Below are 17,831 nucleotides of genomic sequence, written 5' to 3' on the forward strand. Positions count from 1 at the left end.
GGAAAATGATGAACACAAGAACGCACCTGAAGAAAGGCGGCGCTGTCAGTCTCTTTGAGAGCTTCAATGCAGAACTGAATGAGTCCTGTGGTTTGCTGCAACTTGCCAGTGCAATTCGACTGTTGGTCCTGTTAGTTGAAGAGAATATTATAATTAGTATATTATATAACTATATTCTTGTATTACTAGTAATATAACTAGAATGTATATCAGTAAATGTGATAAACTTAGTATATTTCCTTTATAACTAGTAAAATAACTAATATGTATAGTGTGGATAATGTGATAAGACTTTGTTTTCCTTTTTTTTTGGTACATATACTCGTATATACATATTGATAGCTAAGCTTTCTTTAACTGAGTGTAGCCTATACTTGCTAGTCTATTATCGAAAGAAGGAAGAAGAGCCCACCTTGAGTATCCTGATCTTGGTGTCCTTGTCCATGCGAATGGCCTCCAGCAGATACTCGCGTCTGTCGTGGATGGCCTGGATGAGGGCCTCGCACTGGGCGTGGACGAGGCGCTCGAACTCCATGCAGGATTCCTGATGCGGATGAGATACAGATTTAGGCGAAATTCGGGATTTTTCGCCGGTTTTTCCCACTTACCGTGACTTTGTCGCTCATGCCTTTGAGCCGCTGAATGAACTCGGTCGTGGAACGTGCCTTCTCCGACAATTGTTGCAGATTGTGCGAGAGCTCCGTCTGCAAAGGAATACGAAAGGGGATATGCAAAAATCAGTCGCGAGGACAATGACATCAGCGCGAAAATTAAAATGAGAAACAGCGCCGGAATGCAGTGTGCAGTTGTAAAAGTTTACGGCTTTGGTTACGGTTTTCTTTTATGGCAACTTTTAGTCACGCCCGCGGTGACAGTTCACGTTTTTATTTTCATAGTTGCACGTCAAAGTCGCGAGCTTTTCCGCGGGGGAAATTCATTAAGTTCACAGCCAAGACAGACCGCAAATAAATCGCTTGAAAAATCATTTAAACAATGCCGGGCCTGAGTTGTGGGCCAGCAATAATAATAATAACACGCAAGCTTTTCCATTTCCATTTGCCGACATTGGCAAACCTCATTGGTTGAATGTGAATGTGAATGTGTTTTTTTGGGTAGACAATGTTGCTGTTGCGGCATTGGAAACATTTGCACTTGACAGTGACATGACATGCCACATGCCACGCCACCCAATGAAACAATTCAATTTTCATCAGCGCGCGCAATTTGCTCAGCAATTAAATTGCTCATACGCCCCCCTGCGCCTCCAACAAATTTCAATTCATTAGCATTCGGGCCCTGAATCTTTGCTTAATATGCTGCCATTCCTGCCCAGCATTTTCCCCCTTTTCCTTTTTACGGGCCTGTCATTGCCCGCAGGACACTTGGGCTTGGAACCCTCGCACAATTATTGTCCAGCTGGGAAGTCGAGGAGCCGGCTGGCTGGCTCAAGTGTCTGCCAGACTCTGGAGCATAGAAATCGGAGTGGGCTCCGGGTTGGGTTGCCTCATAATGCTCGCCCTCGGGCATTTACATGCTTTTCACTCTTCCAGACAACACAGCAAAAACAGGGAACGAAGTTCCGTTCCCCACTTTTTGCTCCTTTGTCCGACACGGCGTATACTCATTACCACTTTCCGCGTTTGTTTTCTGATTATTTTATTCTATTTGCCAGTCGTCGCTGTAAATGCGTTCTTCTGCCATGTTGCTGCCACTGTTTGTCGCCTTTGTTTGCTTATCAAATCAAAATAGCTGCAGGTACGACATTATAATGGCCTTGCACCAAGCGGGAAAAGCGAGTTTTGTTTCGCTATCCCGGTTTTATTACGACTGAATTGTGTTAGATGCAGAAACTCCTAACAATTAAATACATCTCAGGGATATGCAGCATGTTTTGTATACCCATATCTTGTTTGCTGTTTTAGTGATGCATGTTTTCAAAGAACATTATTAGCTTAAAAGTAAGATTTTTCATTAAAAATACCTAATAAATCACAACATGATTTCTAGCAATTTAAATCGTTGCAAATTCTTTAGAAATTCTTCTCACAGAAACTTTGCCAACCCTCCCATAAACAACCAATTTGATTGACAGCGCCCAAGAGCGGATTTAAATTGAATGCATTTGCGTTCATAATTCTCCGAAAGATTCGACTACCACCCCACCTCGAAAAATCCAGCCCAATTACAAGGAAATATTCTGTAGACAGGCACTCGTAATGAGTTGGCTCTTCCGCAGCGAAAAGGGCAGCTTATGACGATTACATTCATTAGCTGTATGCCCTATCCCCAGTTAAGCGCTACCCATTTGCCCAAAAATGCACAGACAGATGGCTAAGCGTCGAAAAGTCGGCAAGAGAAAAGCAACCAAAGGCGTGGGCACATGGAAAAGCTGGGGGAAAAGGGCTTTTCCAAAGGGGGAAAGTGCTGGCCAAGAATGCGCAACGCGGGCGGCGAACTGTTGAAATTTAATCCCTCAAGGGTTGCTTCAACGCTTCATGCACAATGCAGATGGAAATAGATGAAAATGCTGGAAATGGTGGAAAGGGGTGGAAATGGTGGAAATGGGCGGGTGGCAAATATGAAGAGGGTACGGCATTTCGAATATGAAGTGGACGGACCAAAGCCGAGAGTCTGTTTTGCATTGATAAGCTGCCCGCTCCTGTTGCTCCGCGTCCTTTTCAAAATATTTTTGCTAGCTACAAAGCTGGGCCAGGATTCTTTTTCGCTTTACGAGGCAGCTGCATAAAAAAGGCAAAACTTTTATCAGCGAGTGAAAATATTTATAATACGACATGTTTATGCTCCACAGACGCAACCTCTTTAAAGTTGCCACGCATGCAAATCGTGTACATAATTCAAGAGCCCTCATCTTCTTCGGCGCTTCTGACGTGGCCATGTGACACATGTTGCGCGGGGGAGGGGGGATACCAATAAATTATTAAGTTGTTAAGAGACGCGGCCAACAACGGCAGTCACTCACTCGCACTCACATTAACATGATAAACGCTGCAACAATGTGCTTGAAAGTGAGCGCCAGAAAGCCAGGAAGTCAGCGCCAGATGGGACGAGAAATTACCCATTAAATTGCGAGTATTGAGTTACTCGCAAACTGCAGGAAACATCGAAAGTTGGCTTTAATTTAGCAGTTAAATTTTGAATGTTCCCTGGAAATGATGAAATATTACAGACATTAACAATGGAATCTTCCTGTCTGAATGTCATTTCAGATAACTGGCAGATATCACAAAATTCTAGGAATAAGATTCATTTAGGTAAAAGAACATAATATAAAACAAATTTTAATTAAAAGTTGCTTTTGATGGAATAACTTTGAGGACTGCTCTTTAACCTTCAGTTCGCAGAAATAATTAAACATTGCGGCATTTTCAGTAACTTTTCTTATCGCCACTAATAAAAGCCAAATGCGTCTGCGTTCCGTACTTAACTATAAAGATGCCAGATTCCATCTCTTGCAAATGGCAATAGGCCAAAAGGCAGTACAAAAGCGTTGACAACATTCTCCCTGCCCCACCCAAGCTCACCTAGCACACGACATCGCACAATTTGTATTTAACAGGGGGATATAGGCTGGCCGAAGCCAAAGATTAGAATCGCAGACTTTGTGGCGACATCGCAGTCGTGAATTCAGCAGAATGTTGCTTGGCGCCGCCAATGGCAACAAGTTGCTAGCTACTGTATAGTGGGATTACACTGGCCAGCAAGCACTTAAGGAGTTATCATATTACAAATAATACAAATTTAATATTATCTTCATTTAAATATGTTCCTATTTACGGACATAAATGATACTTTTTAGCTATATTTTAGCTCTATTTCAGTAGAAATATTTTAGACAATGCTTTAAGTTTGTAGTTCAGTGTCGCACTGCAATGTTGCCCATAATTCAGTTGCCCCGGCTACGCAGTGTTCTGCTATAAATAAACCATATTGTGCAGCTAGGATCGTGCCGCAGACTGAGGTTCATTAGTTGCATGCTTGTTGGCAGCGAATTAGCGAGGCAGAAATCGGAGATCTGAGTTGCAGCAGTCATTATCTTGGGATTGTGCAACGTAAGGCAAGGAAACGTAAGGTGCTGAAAGTGCGATGATTTGCCCAAAATGAGAACTCATCATCCGCGCAGCGTAAACTAAGAAACATGTCATCATACAGTTAATAATATTTATGCCGCAGTGGAGTGGAGTGGAGTGGCAGTGACGTGACAACGACTCAGATATCCGACGAACAGGTGGCCAGGCATTCGGGCTTGAATTATAACGCATTTGAGGCATAAAGCCGCGGATATATGAGATCCGCTCAAGTAGCTCGTGTTGCCGGCACTCTGGACACATGTTCGCCTCACTTTGAGCCCGATCCGAATATGGTGTTTTGGTGGCATTAACGCACATAAATAATATTTACAGCCATTTCGTGCTGCACATGCAACACGTGGCCCTGGCGATTGAGTTGTTGATGCTCTCCGCTTACGGCGCACACATTGCCTAAATGGCCAAAAGATTTAGACACAAAAATGATGGTACTTGCGCAGTTGGTAGGGTGAGCCAATACCTATGAAAATTATTAGTTGCGGCACGAAATTCACGACTTGGATCATCATAAATATGGGAAGGATCAAAGAAACATCATTCAGGCTTGTGGTTTCTTTTTTTTAATATCAGCAAGAGACATGTATTAATTATACTATTATCTAGGAGTTCAGTTAGCTAAATACAATGGAGTGAATGTACATATTTCAAAAGGAAGGGTTCTATAACAACCCTTTTACCCGATTTAAAAATCATGAATCACCCTAATCGAAACCGCTGAAGTGGAGCATTGAAGTGCCGTCTCGTTTGGGCCAAAATTTGACTTGTGCCTCACCTTTTGCCGTCTCAGTTTCGCCCTTCACCCACGCACCACCGCACCACTGCACCACTGAGGCACTGAGATACGGCACCACCTTCGGCTCGTTTATCCATTCATAACCAGCGCTTTTGCTTCCTTTCCTCGGCGGCAAGTCGACGGGGCATGAGTAATGTGAGGCGCAGTGCAGCCGCCTTTTGGGGCCCGATAAAAAGCTTAAAATACAACTTACATTCTGACAAGATATGAATTTTAAGCGCGCGTCCCATTGATTTATGTGGCAGTCAAGGGAAGCGTCTGACGGAGATGGTTTTTTAAATTGGATTATGAGTGTCTCTGTTTCTTCTGGCTCCGTCTGCGGAGTTTGCCGCCTGGCTTGCATGCCAAGTTGGCGATTAAAAATGAGTCAAGATGCCAGCTTATTGAGCTACTTCATCGTCTAATTAATTAGCGACTCGAGCAAATAACATTTGGAACGGCAGAAGCAACAAATAAACAAGATTGCAAATCAGCATGGAAATAGAAATAGACGCGCAACAGAAGGGAAAACGCAAAACAACAAAAACGAGCAAATAAACAAACTAGGGGGGGAATTTCCCCGTTTGGCGATTGATTGCGATCCGGTGTGGCGCCCCCTAGCGGGCAGCAGCGCAGACTGGCACACACACAAAGAGACATTTGGAAAACCGCAGAATCTAATTTGGAAAACGTATGCGGCATTTGTAGAGCATGTGCACTCATCTGCCGGAGCAGGGAAATACATGCCAAACAAATGCCCCGGGGGTGTGTGAAACAATATTTGAACTACTCGTCGGGGAGTCGCAATCGCTGGGGGCAGGGGATGGGAGGGGAGAAAGGTGAAGGGGGGCAAACGAATGCGCAACAATCAAAATATTTTCATGACAAATTTAAAACAACAGAGCCATGAAGTGGAACACGTTGGCAGCATTTGGTCAGCAGCACAATTGCCATAACTGGAAAACAAGTTCTGCACAGCGAAAAATTTCCAATTAAAACTGAACGCAGGCTAAATGTTGTTATTAACTTTGTTGGGAATTACACAAAATGTTATTGGAATATGGTAAAGCAAATTAAGTTTTAACTGTGCAGTTTTCAACTGTTTTATAAATTTAAGAACTACATATTATGGTGGATACTTTGGAAGTACTAATGCATGAAATGCGCTTGCTAAATAGATATTACAAACAAAAGTTTAAGCAATGGATCAAGGGTATATAAGGAACTATTTTATAGCGAATTGAATTTAGTATAGATTAGTTTTCTGAGTGTGCCAGCCAATCAAGCGGAATGGGCAGTGAGAATGGGGCAAGTCGAGACGGGAAGTGGCCAAGTCATGACCGCAGAGGGGTGAGTTCTTGCGGAACTTTCGATCCGTCAAAGTAGAGCCCCCTTCTTTGCGAATTTGCTAATACCCGCAGAAGCTAAGGCCAAAGAAGCGACACACGTGTCTGCGTTTACAATTCATTACGAACGCCTTGAACCTCGAACCTAAGCCCTTTTCCGACTGTTGGCTGACCCAAAGTCAATTTCAGACTGACATTCGCCCGGTTGACAACCCCATTGTCCCGGACTCCGGATAACTCGGAATGCAGAACGGCAGCTGGCTGCAGAACTGAAAGCCACTTAATCCCGTCGGCGGAAGAAAGAACCACTCTTTCTGCGGCGCAAGGACAACGCCAGTCTTCATCATTACTGGCGCATAAATTAGGATTAAGGCATGAAACCGACTGGAGAAAAGGGCAATTTCAGCGGAAATCATATTCGCAATTTTGACCTTATTTGGATTTGCTTCGCGGCAATGCCAACTTCACTCCATTCCATTCCTTATACGGATGGTCACTGAGGGACCAACTAAGAAGCAATTGCCATCCTCGTTTTCTCGCTCCTAATTTCGCATCGTTATATTCAGCATATATGTAGGTATGTATAGTATACGAGTATGCTGATGTTGCCCCTATCACTTTGTGGCCACTAATGCGACAGAAAGCTGGTAAAAAACTTGCCAGTTATGCATTTCTCTGACACATTCCATATTCGCATTAGTTGCGCTGACATTTCGTGTCAAATTAGTGACATTTAGTGTCATAAAAGTGCGCAAATTCGCTCACCAAAATGGGGGAGCTGGTATATCAAAAAGAAGTATTATTAGAGGGGTGACTTCATGTCGTGCAATCACGTCAAAAGCCGCATATGTTTATACAAATGATGAAAGGGGATCTTTAATTTGTTTAAGGGCTGATTTCCAAGTCAAGGAGATGGAAATGGCATCCTATGAATTTGAACACTGCAATCGCAACTGAATGCCTAAACCATTTTTCTAATCTTTAAATGTATGCAAAAACCACAGAGCTGCAGGGAAAAAAACCATATTTTATCATCCCAATCGCTGGATTTGTGTTTTCTTTTTTATTTTTACTGATACCGTAGCAAAATAAACCCGTAACGAAAACAAAACTCGAAAACTTTTTGCGTTGTTCCAGTGACAGTTGCAAACATTTTCGGTGCCTTCTTTTTTCCCCTTTTTTCGGCGATGTTTGTGCTGGGTATTATTATTTTTATTCTGATTGTCACAGCGCGGCAGCAGGGCAGCCCAAACTGGTTTTCATTTTGTTTGTTATTGTTATTGCTGTCGGATGCATTGTTGTTCCTCATGTTGTGCCCCTCGTTGTTGTTGTTTTTGTGGTAGTCCTCTGTTAAACATGTTTGACACGGACTCTCGTGGGATAAGTCCCCCTATTCCGCCGTAACCCTGCTGCCGCATCATGCGAGTAAAAATAAGTTTTGGTAGCTGCGGCCCGCAGAATTCGCTGCCCCAAAAGGGGGTTACAAAAAAAATACAAAAATAAAAGCATCAACAATGCTGCAGAATTCCGAGCTCGGGGCAAAACCCAACACAATCCAACAGAATCAAACCAAACCAAACCAAACGATCTGTCTGTGACAAGCCGCATAGCAGAAGCATCCAGCAAAATGCTGACAGGCTGACAAACCGACGAGCAACTGGGAGAACGGGGCGCATGGCTGCTGCTCCTTAATAATTTAATTTGTATAAATTTACCCAATATGTCAGGAGCTCCTCAATTTGCTGCCCAAATGGGAGTGGACTCCCTAATTAGCCGGGAATGCCATTCCTTCCAAGATGGTCATGGGTATTTGCCAGTTTAATTAAAACTATAAAGTGCCATTATCGGTTTGATCAAAATCGAGTAAGCAAAGTTGCAGTTTAAATCTGCTCGAATGATACTCAAGTAAGAGGGAATATATTAATCCCAAATGAAATAAGTGAGAAATAATAGTTTTACTAAATAACAAAGTGCAATAACCCTGCAGTTTTTCCGAGGGCCTTAGTTATTCGTTTTCCTTGGAAGTGACTCGCCATTTGCCACCCAACACAACTGGCTGCCTCATTTAAAAACTAATATTTACACTGATTTCCTCGGCACTCCGCCTCGCAATTCCGCAATATTGATGGCTGCCATAATTTGCCTGCTCGCATTCTGCACTAAATGTCCCACAAAGTGGTCTTCGTCTTGGTCATGGCTTCCAGCCGGAGCTCACAGTTGCGATTGCCATTGCGATTGCGACTCCGAGATGTGACTTTAAGTGTTATGGGGAGCGGTGGACGGGTTAAGTGCTGGCTAAATGCTGCCAGTTTCGCATTTCTTTCAGCCGGCCATAAAGCGAGAAAACATGTTAATTGAACCGGGATCCAAGTGGACACCGCAGATTGCCAGTGTAAACAAGCGGCAAAGAGCGGCGATGGAGCGTGTCAAAACATGGATTATGCAGGTGGTTACTAAACTGTATCGATTGGGCACTCGAAAAAACCAATGGCTGTATTAGCAGTGGCACAAATAAAATGTATCAAGTTAGAACCATTTTCAGTGGCCAACAAATATCTACAAACATATGTATTTATGTATAATCAATTGCAAAAATATTACTTTAAAATATATGCCATTAAAGGTATCATTTGAATTTGTTCTATTAAATCATCAATTGCTCCTACTATTTTTAGAGTGACTAATGTGACAACAACGAGTTTGGCATTTTCCGCACAAGTGGCTAGCAAATGGATACATTGCCCGGCGGGCGAGTTCCTCGCAAAGTCGGATGAGTAACCATGGGTATCCGTATCCACTAAGCCGTGAGCCGAAAAGTCAAATTGAGTAACCAAATCCCCGGCATCGAAAATCAAGGCGCAACTAATTTGGCGAAATGTCAAGTGGTCGGCACTCCGGTTGCAAAGAGCTGATGGCAGCTGCGATCCGTTGACAATGCCACCTACGTAGCACAGTGTACCCACACAGACACACAGACACACACTCGTACACTCGACAACAAAAGTGCCGAACAACAACTGGCAAATTTGTGAAGTGGCTGTGAAAAAATTTCACGTATTTCGACAACGAAATTTGCTTGTTGTGCGACGAAAATTGTTCGAGTGCCGTCGTTTCACACATGCCACCATCACCAACAACAACAGCAACAGCAACAAGAACAACAACAGTAGCAGCAGCAACAACAAAAATAGTAGCAACAACATTTAAAGCACCTACAACAACAAGGGAATTCAACGATACGAAGCAACAAGTGGTTGTTGTTACGATACAAGGGTTTTCGGCAACCGAAATCCTTTTAAGCTTTAATGGCATTTCGATAAGGAAATTTGCAAGATAAATATTTTGCTGCATCAATTTCGCTGGAAAGGCTGGCCTAAAAAAAGGCGAAAAACTTTGTCATCAAGAGGTGAAATCTGATCAGCAAACCTGACTCACACAGATGACTTCGCTGGGATTCAATTTGCCAAATGAGTCAGTGGAGAAAGCGGTTCAGAATTTAGTGGGTTACTTAGGATCGAAAAGAACAGCTGAAGAAATCTGTAAAGTCTTTAATCTTTTATCTTAATCCTAGAAAGAGATAAACTAGTCAATTATTTTTCTTATATTATAGACTAATTGTGGAAATGCTGTAACTGCCATTTTCCTGTTGAAAACCACGAATTGCTTTGCTGGCAAGTTGATTTTCCATTATGCGGCTTCATAAATAAAGGAGCAGCCCATTTTAATGGCTCCTGTGAGGGGGGGGAAAGGACTCCCAGGACTCGCAACTTTATGTGAAGGCATGCCAGTCGAACCTTTCCACACGTTCTCGCTTCTGCGCGAAATGCAGCCGGGTAAACAATTTTAATTGCATTTAAATACGACATTTATTTGCATGTAAAATTAACGCGAAATGCAAATGACTTCATGCAACGTCGAGGCGCATAAATACCGCCAAGGGAGTTGCAGTTGGAGATGGGCAAAAAGGGAGTTGGGCCAAAACACACAGAAAAGTTGCAGCCCAGACGACGGCACTGAGGGCCTTATGTTTCCATTGCGGTTGCGTGGGCAACATCAACAGCAAGTTCGACATCAAAACTCAAATGGCCCCAACCAACGAGCCACGTTGTGGTTTTTGGCTTATGTTTTCAGCACCCGCAGGAAATGTGGCCAAAGTTTCCTTTCCATTTTTAAAGCGCCTGTTGGCTAACGTGACATTGAATTGGCCACGTTGGCCAAAGGCTGGCTGCGTGGGAAATTTGGAAATTGGGAAATTTGGAAATTCGAGCTGACAAATGGGCAGCCGCTGGCCGCAGGGCCAAATGCAATTTAATAGGCCATAAATCAGCGACGAATGAAGACGTTTCGAGATGAACATGCACCTCGTTTGCCAGCGAACTGGGCCAAAGACATTTGAAATTTGAGTGACGGATGGCATTGCATGCCCGGCAGGCCTTAATTAATTGAAAATGCTGCCAAAATGCCAGAATGCCACATTATTCATTGGACCAGGGCAATTATCTGCCCGATATATACATATATATATAATCGGTTGGAGGTGCAGATGCACCCGCAAACATTTTGACAGCCGCAACTGACAGTTTGCAGTTGGCAGTTTGCAGTTTGCAGTTCGCTTGCCGGCCATTTATGATTTTTGCACAGTTTTAATTAAAACTTGGGTTCCTCTTTGGAATGAGGCAGAAAGGTTTCCAGCTGACAAGATGATGATTTGGAACCCGAACTGCTGACCCTATTGCCTTCCTGCTGTTTCCCCTTTCCTTTCGCCCGAATGATGCAATTTTTCATGCCTTCGCGTTGCATTTTATTTCGTGCGCCACGTGACCTGGACATTCTGCATTTGGACCATTCGAGAGATCGCATATACGCGATTTGGTGGCAGGCGCGTGTTGCTGGATTTATGGCCACTGGCAAATGGCAGCGAAGTGGGTAAGCCGATATTGATGGGCAGGCCTATGGATTGGTAATTGAATCTCCTTGCAGAGATGTAATCGTGATATGATGGAACTTTCTGCCCTTGAACATAAAATAAATGCCACTGGTACACATGTTTTTATATCAATCAATTGCCAGTTATTGCCAGCATCAGTACATTTTCACAACGAAAAATTATCAGTTCTCAATTCAACTATATTTGAATGAGCTGCTTCATATTGCGCAATTACTCACTCATTTTTGTTTTTAAGCAGCAGTGCCAGTTGTGCTCATTTAAAGCATAATTCCTTAGATAATCGCAATTAAAGGCAACGAGCCAGACATTTTTACAAATTACCTAGCGCCGCCACAGAAAAATGTCGCCGCACCGGAACCAATTTTTTCCAATTAACAAGGCAGAGAAATATTTGAAAATCGCCCAAGTCATATGCGCCAAGCGCAGGAATAATTTCACGGAACTGTCCCATAAATTCAACTAATTGAAAATTCTCACTGGCAGGGAGTTATTACTCGGCTACTATGTGACTGCCCCCGCTCAAAGGCACACATGTCGGGCCTCATTAGGCATTTCATAACAGGAAGGGTCGCTAAACACTACATTCTGTTTACCTAGCCCCGAAATGCTCTCCTAACCGAAAGGTATACCAATAGTTCGGGTTTCCTAAAAACCACCCTCGATTTCCCCCACAGGGAAACTACGTAGTTAGGCGAAGTGTTAATGGGACACGCTGAGAACTCCGAGCGGAGATGGCAGATCTTCAAAAACGAATGAAGGGGAGATGGAGAAGTATTGAGAACTGTGCGGCGTACGTTTTGTCATCAACCCTCCTGAAATGGAGAAGCACTGAAAACTGAACGACTGAAATACAGTAGTTGAGTGGGGAGGGGCACCCAGAATCCGGACACATCTGGGAATCGGCGACGTGTGCATTTCGGAGCGGGATGATGTGCAGCGGTCGTCGCCAGGGACGCGTGCTGAGGCTTCGTCATCGACAGATGTTTACCAAATTGATTACAATATATTCCGTACCATATAAGCCCAGCATCGGGTAGCTGAGTGATCCATAAAGTGCCCAATTTGAGACGAGGGGAGTAAGTGCAGCACTTTCGCTGCGGTCCACATTGTGAAGTTAACGATATCGAAAGATTAAGGGCAGCTTATCCGATTATGGAGTTCGCCAGGCCACAGCTCGGACTTCCTGGCCACTTCCTGGAAGTCGTTCACTCGATTATGCAGAGGATTAATCACTCCTGGAGGCGGGAGCCACTGCATTCTGGGATTCTGGGTGTTCTGCGTAAACAAAGTCCATGCTGGTGCGGTTAGTCTCGATGCCATAAACAATCCCCCGACGCCATAAACACCAACTGACGCCGAAGCAATCGGCAAAACATATGCAAAGTGCATGGCAAAATGCAAATAAATATAAAAAATAAGTAAAACGCAATCAGAAATACACAACAACTGACGCCGTATAAGATGACAAATGCGTCTAGCCGTGGAAAAGCTGGAAAATCAACCGGGGGAAATGGCGAAACTTTGTCACAGAGAGAGAGAGAGGAGAAGCATTGCCAAGATAACGGATTAAAGGCGACTGTACCAGGTTTTTCCTGTGCCACCTCGAGTTTTCCAAGTGCTTTCCGGCTGCTTCCTGCACGTGTGCTCAAGTGATTCCCCTCGCCGTTGCGTTATTAAAAACGAATTATGAATTATGTGTGTTTTTCATAATTCCACATTCATGGATTGTGTGTTTTTGTTGGCTGTTGCCTGTTGTCTATTGTTGCCGAGCGTTCTGATGAGCCGCATGGATTATATTTTGGTGCCCCCTGCACGTCGTAGTTGTGCCACAGAGATAAGGCACATTTGTAGGGGATTACGGGTGTGGTGGTGCCACTGGGAAAACTCTGGGAAAGCGAGAGGCGAAAAACAGAAGGGAAAACTTCAACACAGAAGAAGCAAAAAGGTGCAAAGAAGCGGACGAGTTGGTAGCATATGGTATTCATACGACTGAGATTGTATGGGATTAAACTTAGCAAGGGCTTTTGCCTAGGAAATATTTTTAATTTCACAGAATTACTTAAAATAATTAGGGTTTGTGTGGGAGATAAGAAAACTGAAGGAAGTGTGATTAAGATTAAATCAAGTTGAAGCTAAGGCACTTTATTATTCTGCTCCCAGCAGCGATGTTCATGGAAATGACACTCAATCATGCCGATTCCAATAGAAGGCCGAAAACCCATTAAAGTGATTTAATAGCCGATAAACTTCTCACATATCGCAGCACTGAGAGAAAACGGGGAGAAGGGCGAAGAACAAAGCGATGGCAAGTACAATGGGAACTAACTCACTAACCGCATACAATTACGAGTGCATTGTTCGCCTTTTGTCCACTGAAAAAAGAGAACTATTCGGATACTCAAGTGCTTTTCAACACTTTTTGCCGCAGCGGGGAATGGGGAATGGAAGGGGAATGGAAGGGGAATGGAAGTGCGAATGGAAGCGGGACTGGAAGTGGCTGTGGAGGGGGGGTGCACTTGCGAACGGAGGTGTGCTGATGGTTGGCGCAATTAGAGTGCGGTGACAATGACACAAAAGCGCGGCGGAGCATTAAAATCCCTGGCAGAGCCGAGTGGAAAGGGTTTTAAACTAACGTCCTTTGTTTCGGCCAGTTCTCAACGGACATTCGCCATCGAAGTGGGCTTTTTTTCACACAGTTGCGCACAGTTGGCCGCGCTCAATCAGCAAACTATGAAAACAAATCGCTGGCAAATCTCTGCCTATCGCATAGCCCTTGATGAAGATCCAGTTTAAAAAAAAAACGTTGGTTGCCGGATAAAAAATATACTACACTATTTGCATATTCCAGGCGTGGGCCATAAAAACAACGGGCTATGGCTTTGATTGATGAACATGTGCGACGAATTTTTTGGTCATTCTAACTTTTTCCTTTTTTCGGTTCCACAGGAAGCACGGAAAATTCGGTTGACATTCTGCTGTTGTTCGTTGTTCGTTGGTGTTGCTGTTTTCGGCTTAAACGAGCTTGGCCAGTCTAAAATTTTGATTACATTCAACTTTGACCAGACTGTTTGTGTGTGCTGACTGTGTGACTGTGTGTGCTGACCATTTTCAAATAGTTGCAACGTTTAGTTGATTAATAGCCACAGAGCAACGTGGAAAAAGGCGGTGGGAATTGCCAAAAAAAGAGGGGGATTGGCCACACACATACGGGAAGCTTTTAGTTTAAGCCCTGCAAAGGCTTTTAGCAATTTAACGCACAGCTTAACAGCTGGCCAAAGCCAAAACGGAAGGGTAGGTGTCCGGAAGGTCAGAGGTCGATCCATTCGGGGTGGACCATGTCACATCGTTGCTCGTCTCGTCTCGCTTCGTTTTGTTTGGTTGGTTGTTGTGTCCTGAGTGTGTGTAAATATTGACACTGCAGGTGGATGTTGTGGGCTAAAAAGTCCGAGGGGAATCAGCCCCGGAATCCCGGACAGATAGGCCAGGTCCTTGTGGCAAAGGTTGGGGGTCTAGCCGAGTCGAGTGTTGTATAACATACCTGCAACAAAAAAGAGAGTGAAAGTTTGCGGATTAGTTTGTGTTTCACTTCAGCCGGTTGAAATGGATAATTGCGATTTGCGGTGAGGTACAATCAATGGGATTGATGAGCAAAGCTAACATCTTACTTAAGCGTAGTTGAAATATACTTCTCTACTATAAAAGAAACTTAAGCAACTCCCATCCACAGCAGGTACTCAATATTATATGGCCCAGTCCTCTCATTAAATCATAAAAGCTGGCGAGCTCGGAAATCACAGCATTTGCCCAGAATGAGGGCCTGGAATTTTCAATTAAGTCCCGGCATGCTGAACACTGTCACATGTTCATCATCTGCATAACTATTATTAAAAGCCCTCGCCCACCCACATCACAAACTCCTCAGAGTTCATTAAACCCCCAGGGAATGGGCAACTGAAAAGTAGTCTCGTGTGAGGCAGCCAAAGTTCCCGCATCCCGGGGCCAAAGTTAATCGCCAAACTATGCCAGAAATCACGTAACCTTCCATTAATCTAGGCAGAGTCATAAAAAATGGTTGCACTTCCCCCTCAGAACTGCCTCATTTTTACGCCCATTTAACTGGCACTTCCGCACTTCGTTGAAGCACCAATCCCCAGCAATCTCCCCGAATCCTAAATGCAACATTAGTCAAGTCAAAGACTTTGATTAGATGAGATGCGAGCCATCGTCTGGCTGCATTTTGTCCCGGGGCCATTCCATTTAATTATTTTGACAGGCACTTGAAGATGAAAATCCGCGGTGCTCAGTGCTCGGGGTGTAATGGTTTTTCATATTTTCCAGCTGAGAGATTGGGATGCAGTTACTCATTTAAAGTGCTGCCGGCACAGTCGGCGACAGTCGCTAAGTGAGAAACGCGTGTCTGCCTCTGGCCACAAGTGACATCACATGGGAAAGAGCACTTGAAATTATTATTAGATGTTTTACGTTTATAAATTATATTTAGAGAATATAGCAGGATTAATATCATTGTGGTGTTTTCGTGGCTCTTCTCCATCAATCTGTATTTTACTTTAAACATAGTTTGTTGAGTATTATAAATGTTTAAAAATGTTTAGTAGAATGTAAATACTTGCAAACATCTACATTTTACCCACGGTTTAAAATATTATAATAAATCCCTGTTTTTCCTTCATTTTTATTGTATTTTCCACTGTGTATTTCCAGAGACTGAAGTGCCAGACGAGCGGCTGCAGAGGCAACCCATCCGTTCAATCGGCAGTGGCAAAGCCAATTTGGATGCGCTGCGTTCTTCTCTTGCAACTTCTTCTTCTCGCGAGACGTCGCGTAATCAAGAGAAATTAGTTTTCGACGTGCTCGATTGGCTGCCCCCACCCACTGGGCACCTCCCACTTGGCGCTTTCCATGGAACATGGCCCCCAATACCGGTAACAAGGCGTCTGAGAGGGCTAAGAAAGCGACGGCGTCGGCGAGATGCTTTGGCTAATTTTGAAAAATTGTTCTGCAAAGTGGCGGCGATCCAATGTTTGGAATGAATGAGGCGGCAGCACATCTTCTTTAAAGTTCTTGCGCTCAGCTTACAAAGGCCTTTTCCCCCGCTTTTCCGCACTTTTCCCTACTTTTCTCTGCTTTTCCGCTCCAACTGGTCAATTGTACGGTGTGATTAATGCCCAGATCTTGGCTGTTGATTTTCGAGTGCATTTTGACATTTGATGTATTGCATTGCTTCATACCATCCACTCTGCATTTCCCCCCGACTCGATTTGCTTTGCCTCCAAGTTGGCAAGTTGGGAATCCGACTCGTTTGCAGCATTTGCTATTCTGCCATTATAATGAGGTTTCGATAACTCCATTTGTCTCTGTCTCCGGCAGATTTTTCGTATTCGCCCGAATTGTCTTTGCCAACAGATGTTGCATAATGAGCAAACGACTTTTCGGACGAGGGAAATATGAATACATCGTTGGCTGCGAGTGATGTCGTATAACTAATTTGGCAATCAACAGATCTTGGCTTCTCGGCCTAAAACTCATTTATGTGCATATATTAGTAATTTTATTACGTTTACGTATGCCAAACCGTTTATTCAAATACTAATTTCATTTAGCTTCTATTAAGCACAGAGCTCCCTTAAACATATCTATTTAATCGATTAGAACGTATTAGTCAATGTGCAGTCCTCTTTCTTTTTCCCTTTATGGCGAACAAAACAAATTGTTTGTGCTTGTTGCTCTCGCATTCGGAAACTTGGTCCTGCTTCCTGCCCCGCCGAAACACTTTGGCATTACAAATGGCAACACATTTTGTCTACAACGGAAACGGATATTAGTTGCAGTCTGCCAGACACCCCTTACCCCTGGCCCCTTGACCCCCTGACCATCCTTTACCCCCCTGCTTCCCCTCCTCCCACCAGCAAACACAACAATCCTTTGGCGTTGCTAGTCCTGCTACTCCCGTTGTTGGGCGAGCAAACACGTTTGTCAACCAACAGGATATGCAGGCAGTGCAATTTGGCAACTTCGGCCGGCAGAGGGCGCCACATGGCAGGACTGTTACACCCACCCCCCTACGCCATCCTCCTGTCGAAGGATCCCTTTAATGCGCCCTTGATAAACGAGCCGCTCAGTCGCAGGACCCGGCCTGATAATAAAAACTACAAGTCCAAGCCGGACCAGACTGACAAATGTGTACTACTTGGGGGCTGGGAGGGATGTCGGCTTATATGGGGAATATCTGGAGCAGATGGAGCCTGCCAAATGTCCGGCGACAGAGGGCGCCACCGACGCAAGAGAAATTATTTTATGGCGCGTAATGTCTTTATGGACCGACAAAATGGCATCCATTTGGCCGAATAATAATATTTAAGCACATTTAAATAAAACGGCACTCCAGAGGCAACGCAAACAGGAATTGCAATTTGCATAAAATTCATTTGTTTGCCCATTCCGCTCTGGTAGACAACAAAAAAGATGGCATAAAAATGTAAATGCGGCTACCTAATTGACATTTTGACTCGCTGGCAGGTCCATTTGCAGGCGAGGAGCTTCGGTGAATGATCCTTGTGGCGGCTGGAAAATCAATTGATGGCCCTGTGTCCTGGATCGACCTCTCTAATTTGTGTTTAGTAGCATGTGGCATGTTTGTC

General features: G+C 44.0%; 1 protein-coding gene across 2 annotated transcripts in view; it reads right to left on the reverse strand.

Annotated features, from left to right (window-relative positions):
* Window positions 1–17,831, reverse strand: part of LOC122626178 (E3 ubiquitin-protein ligase TRIM9) — an 81,344-nt gene that overhangs the window by 7,005 nt on the left and 56,508 nt on the right. For both annotated transcript variants that reach the window (XM_043806339.1, XM_043806347.1), the window contains exons 2-4: window positions 609–704; window positions 413–544; window positions 27–128 (exon numbers count right to left, since the gene is read on the reverse strand). In XM_043806339.1, coding sequence (XP_043662274.1) covers window positions 27–128; window positions 413–544; window positions 609–704 — 330 coding nt within the window. The remainder of the gene's footprint in view (window positions 1–26; window positions 129–412; window positions 545–608; window positions 705–17,831) is intronic.

The sequence above is a fragment of the Drosophila teissieri genome, chromosome 2L (genome assembly GCF_016746235.2).
Source record: "Drosophila teissieri strain GT53w chromosome 2L, Prin_Dtei_1.1, whole genome shotgun sequence".
NCBI lineage: Eukaryota > Metazoa > Arthropoda > Insecta > Diptera > Drosophilidae > Drosophila > Drosophila teissieri.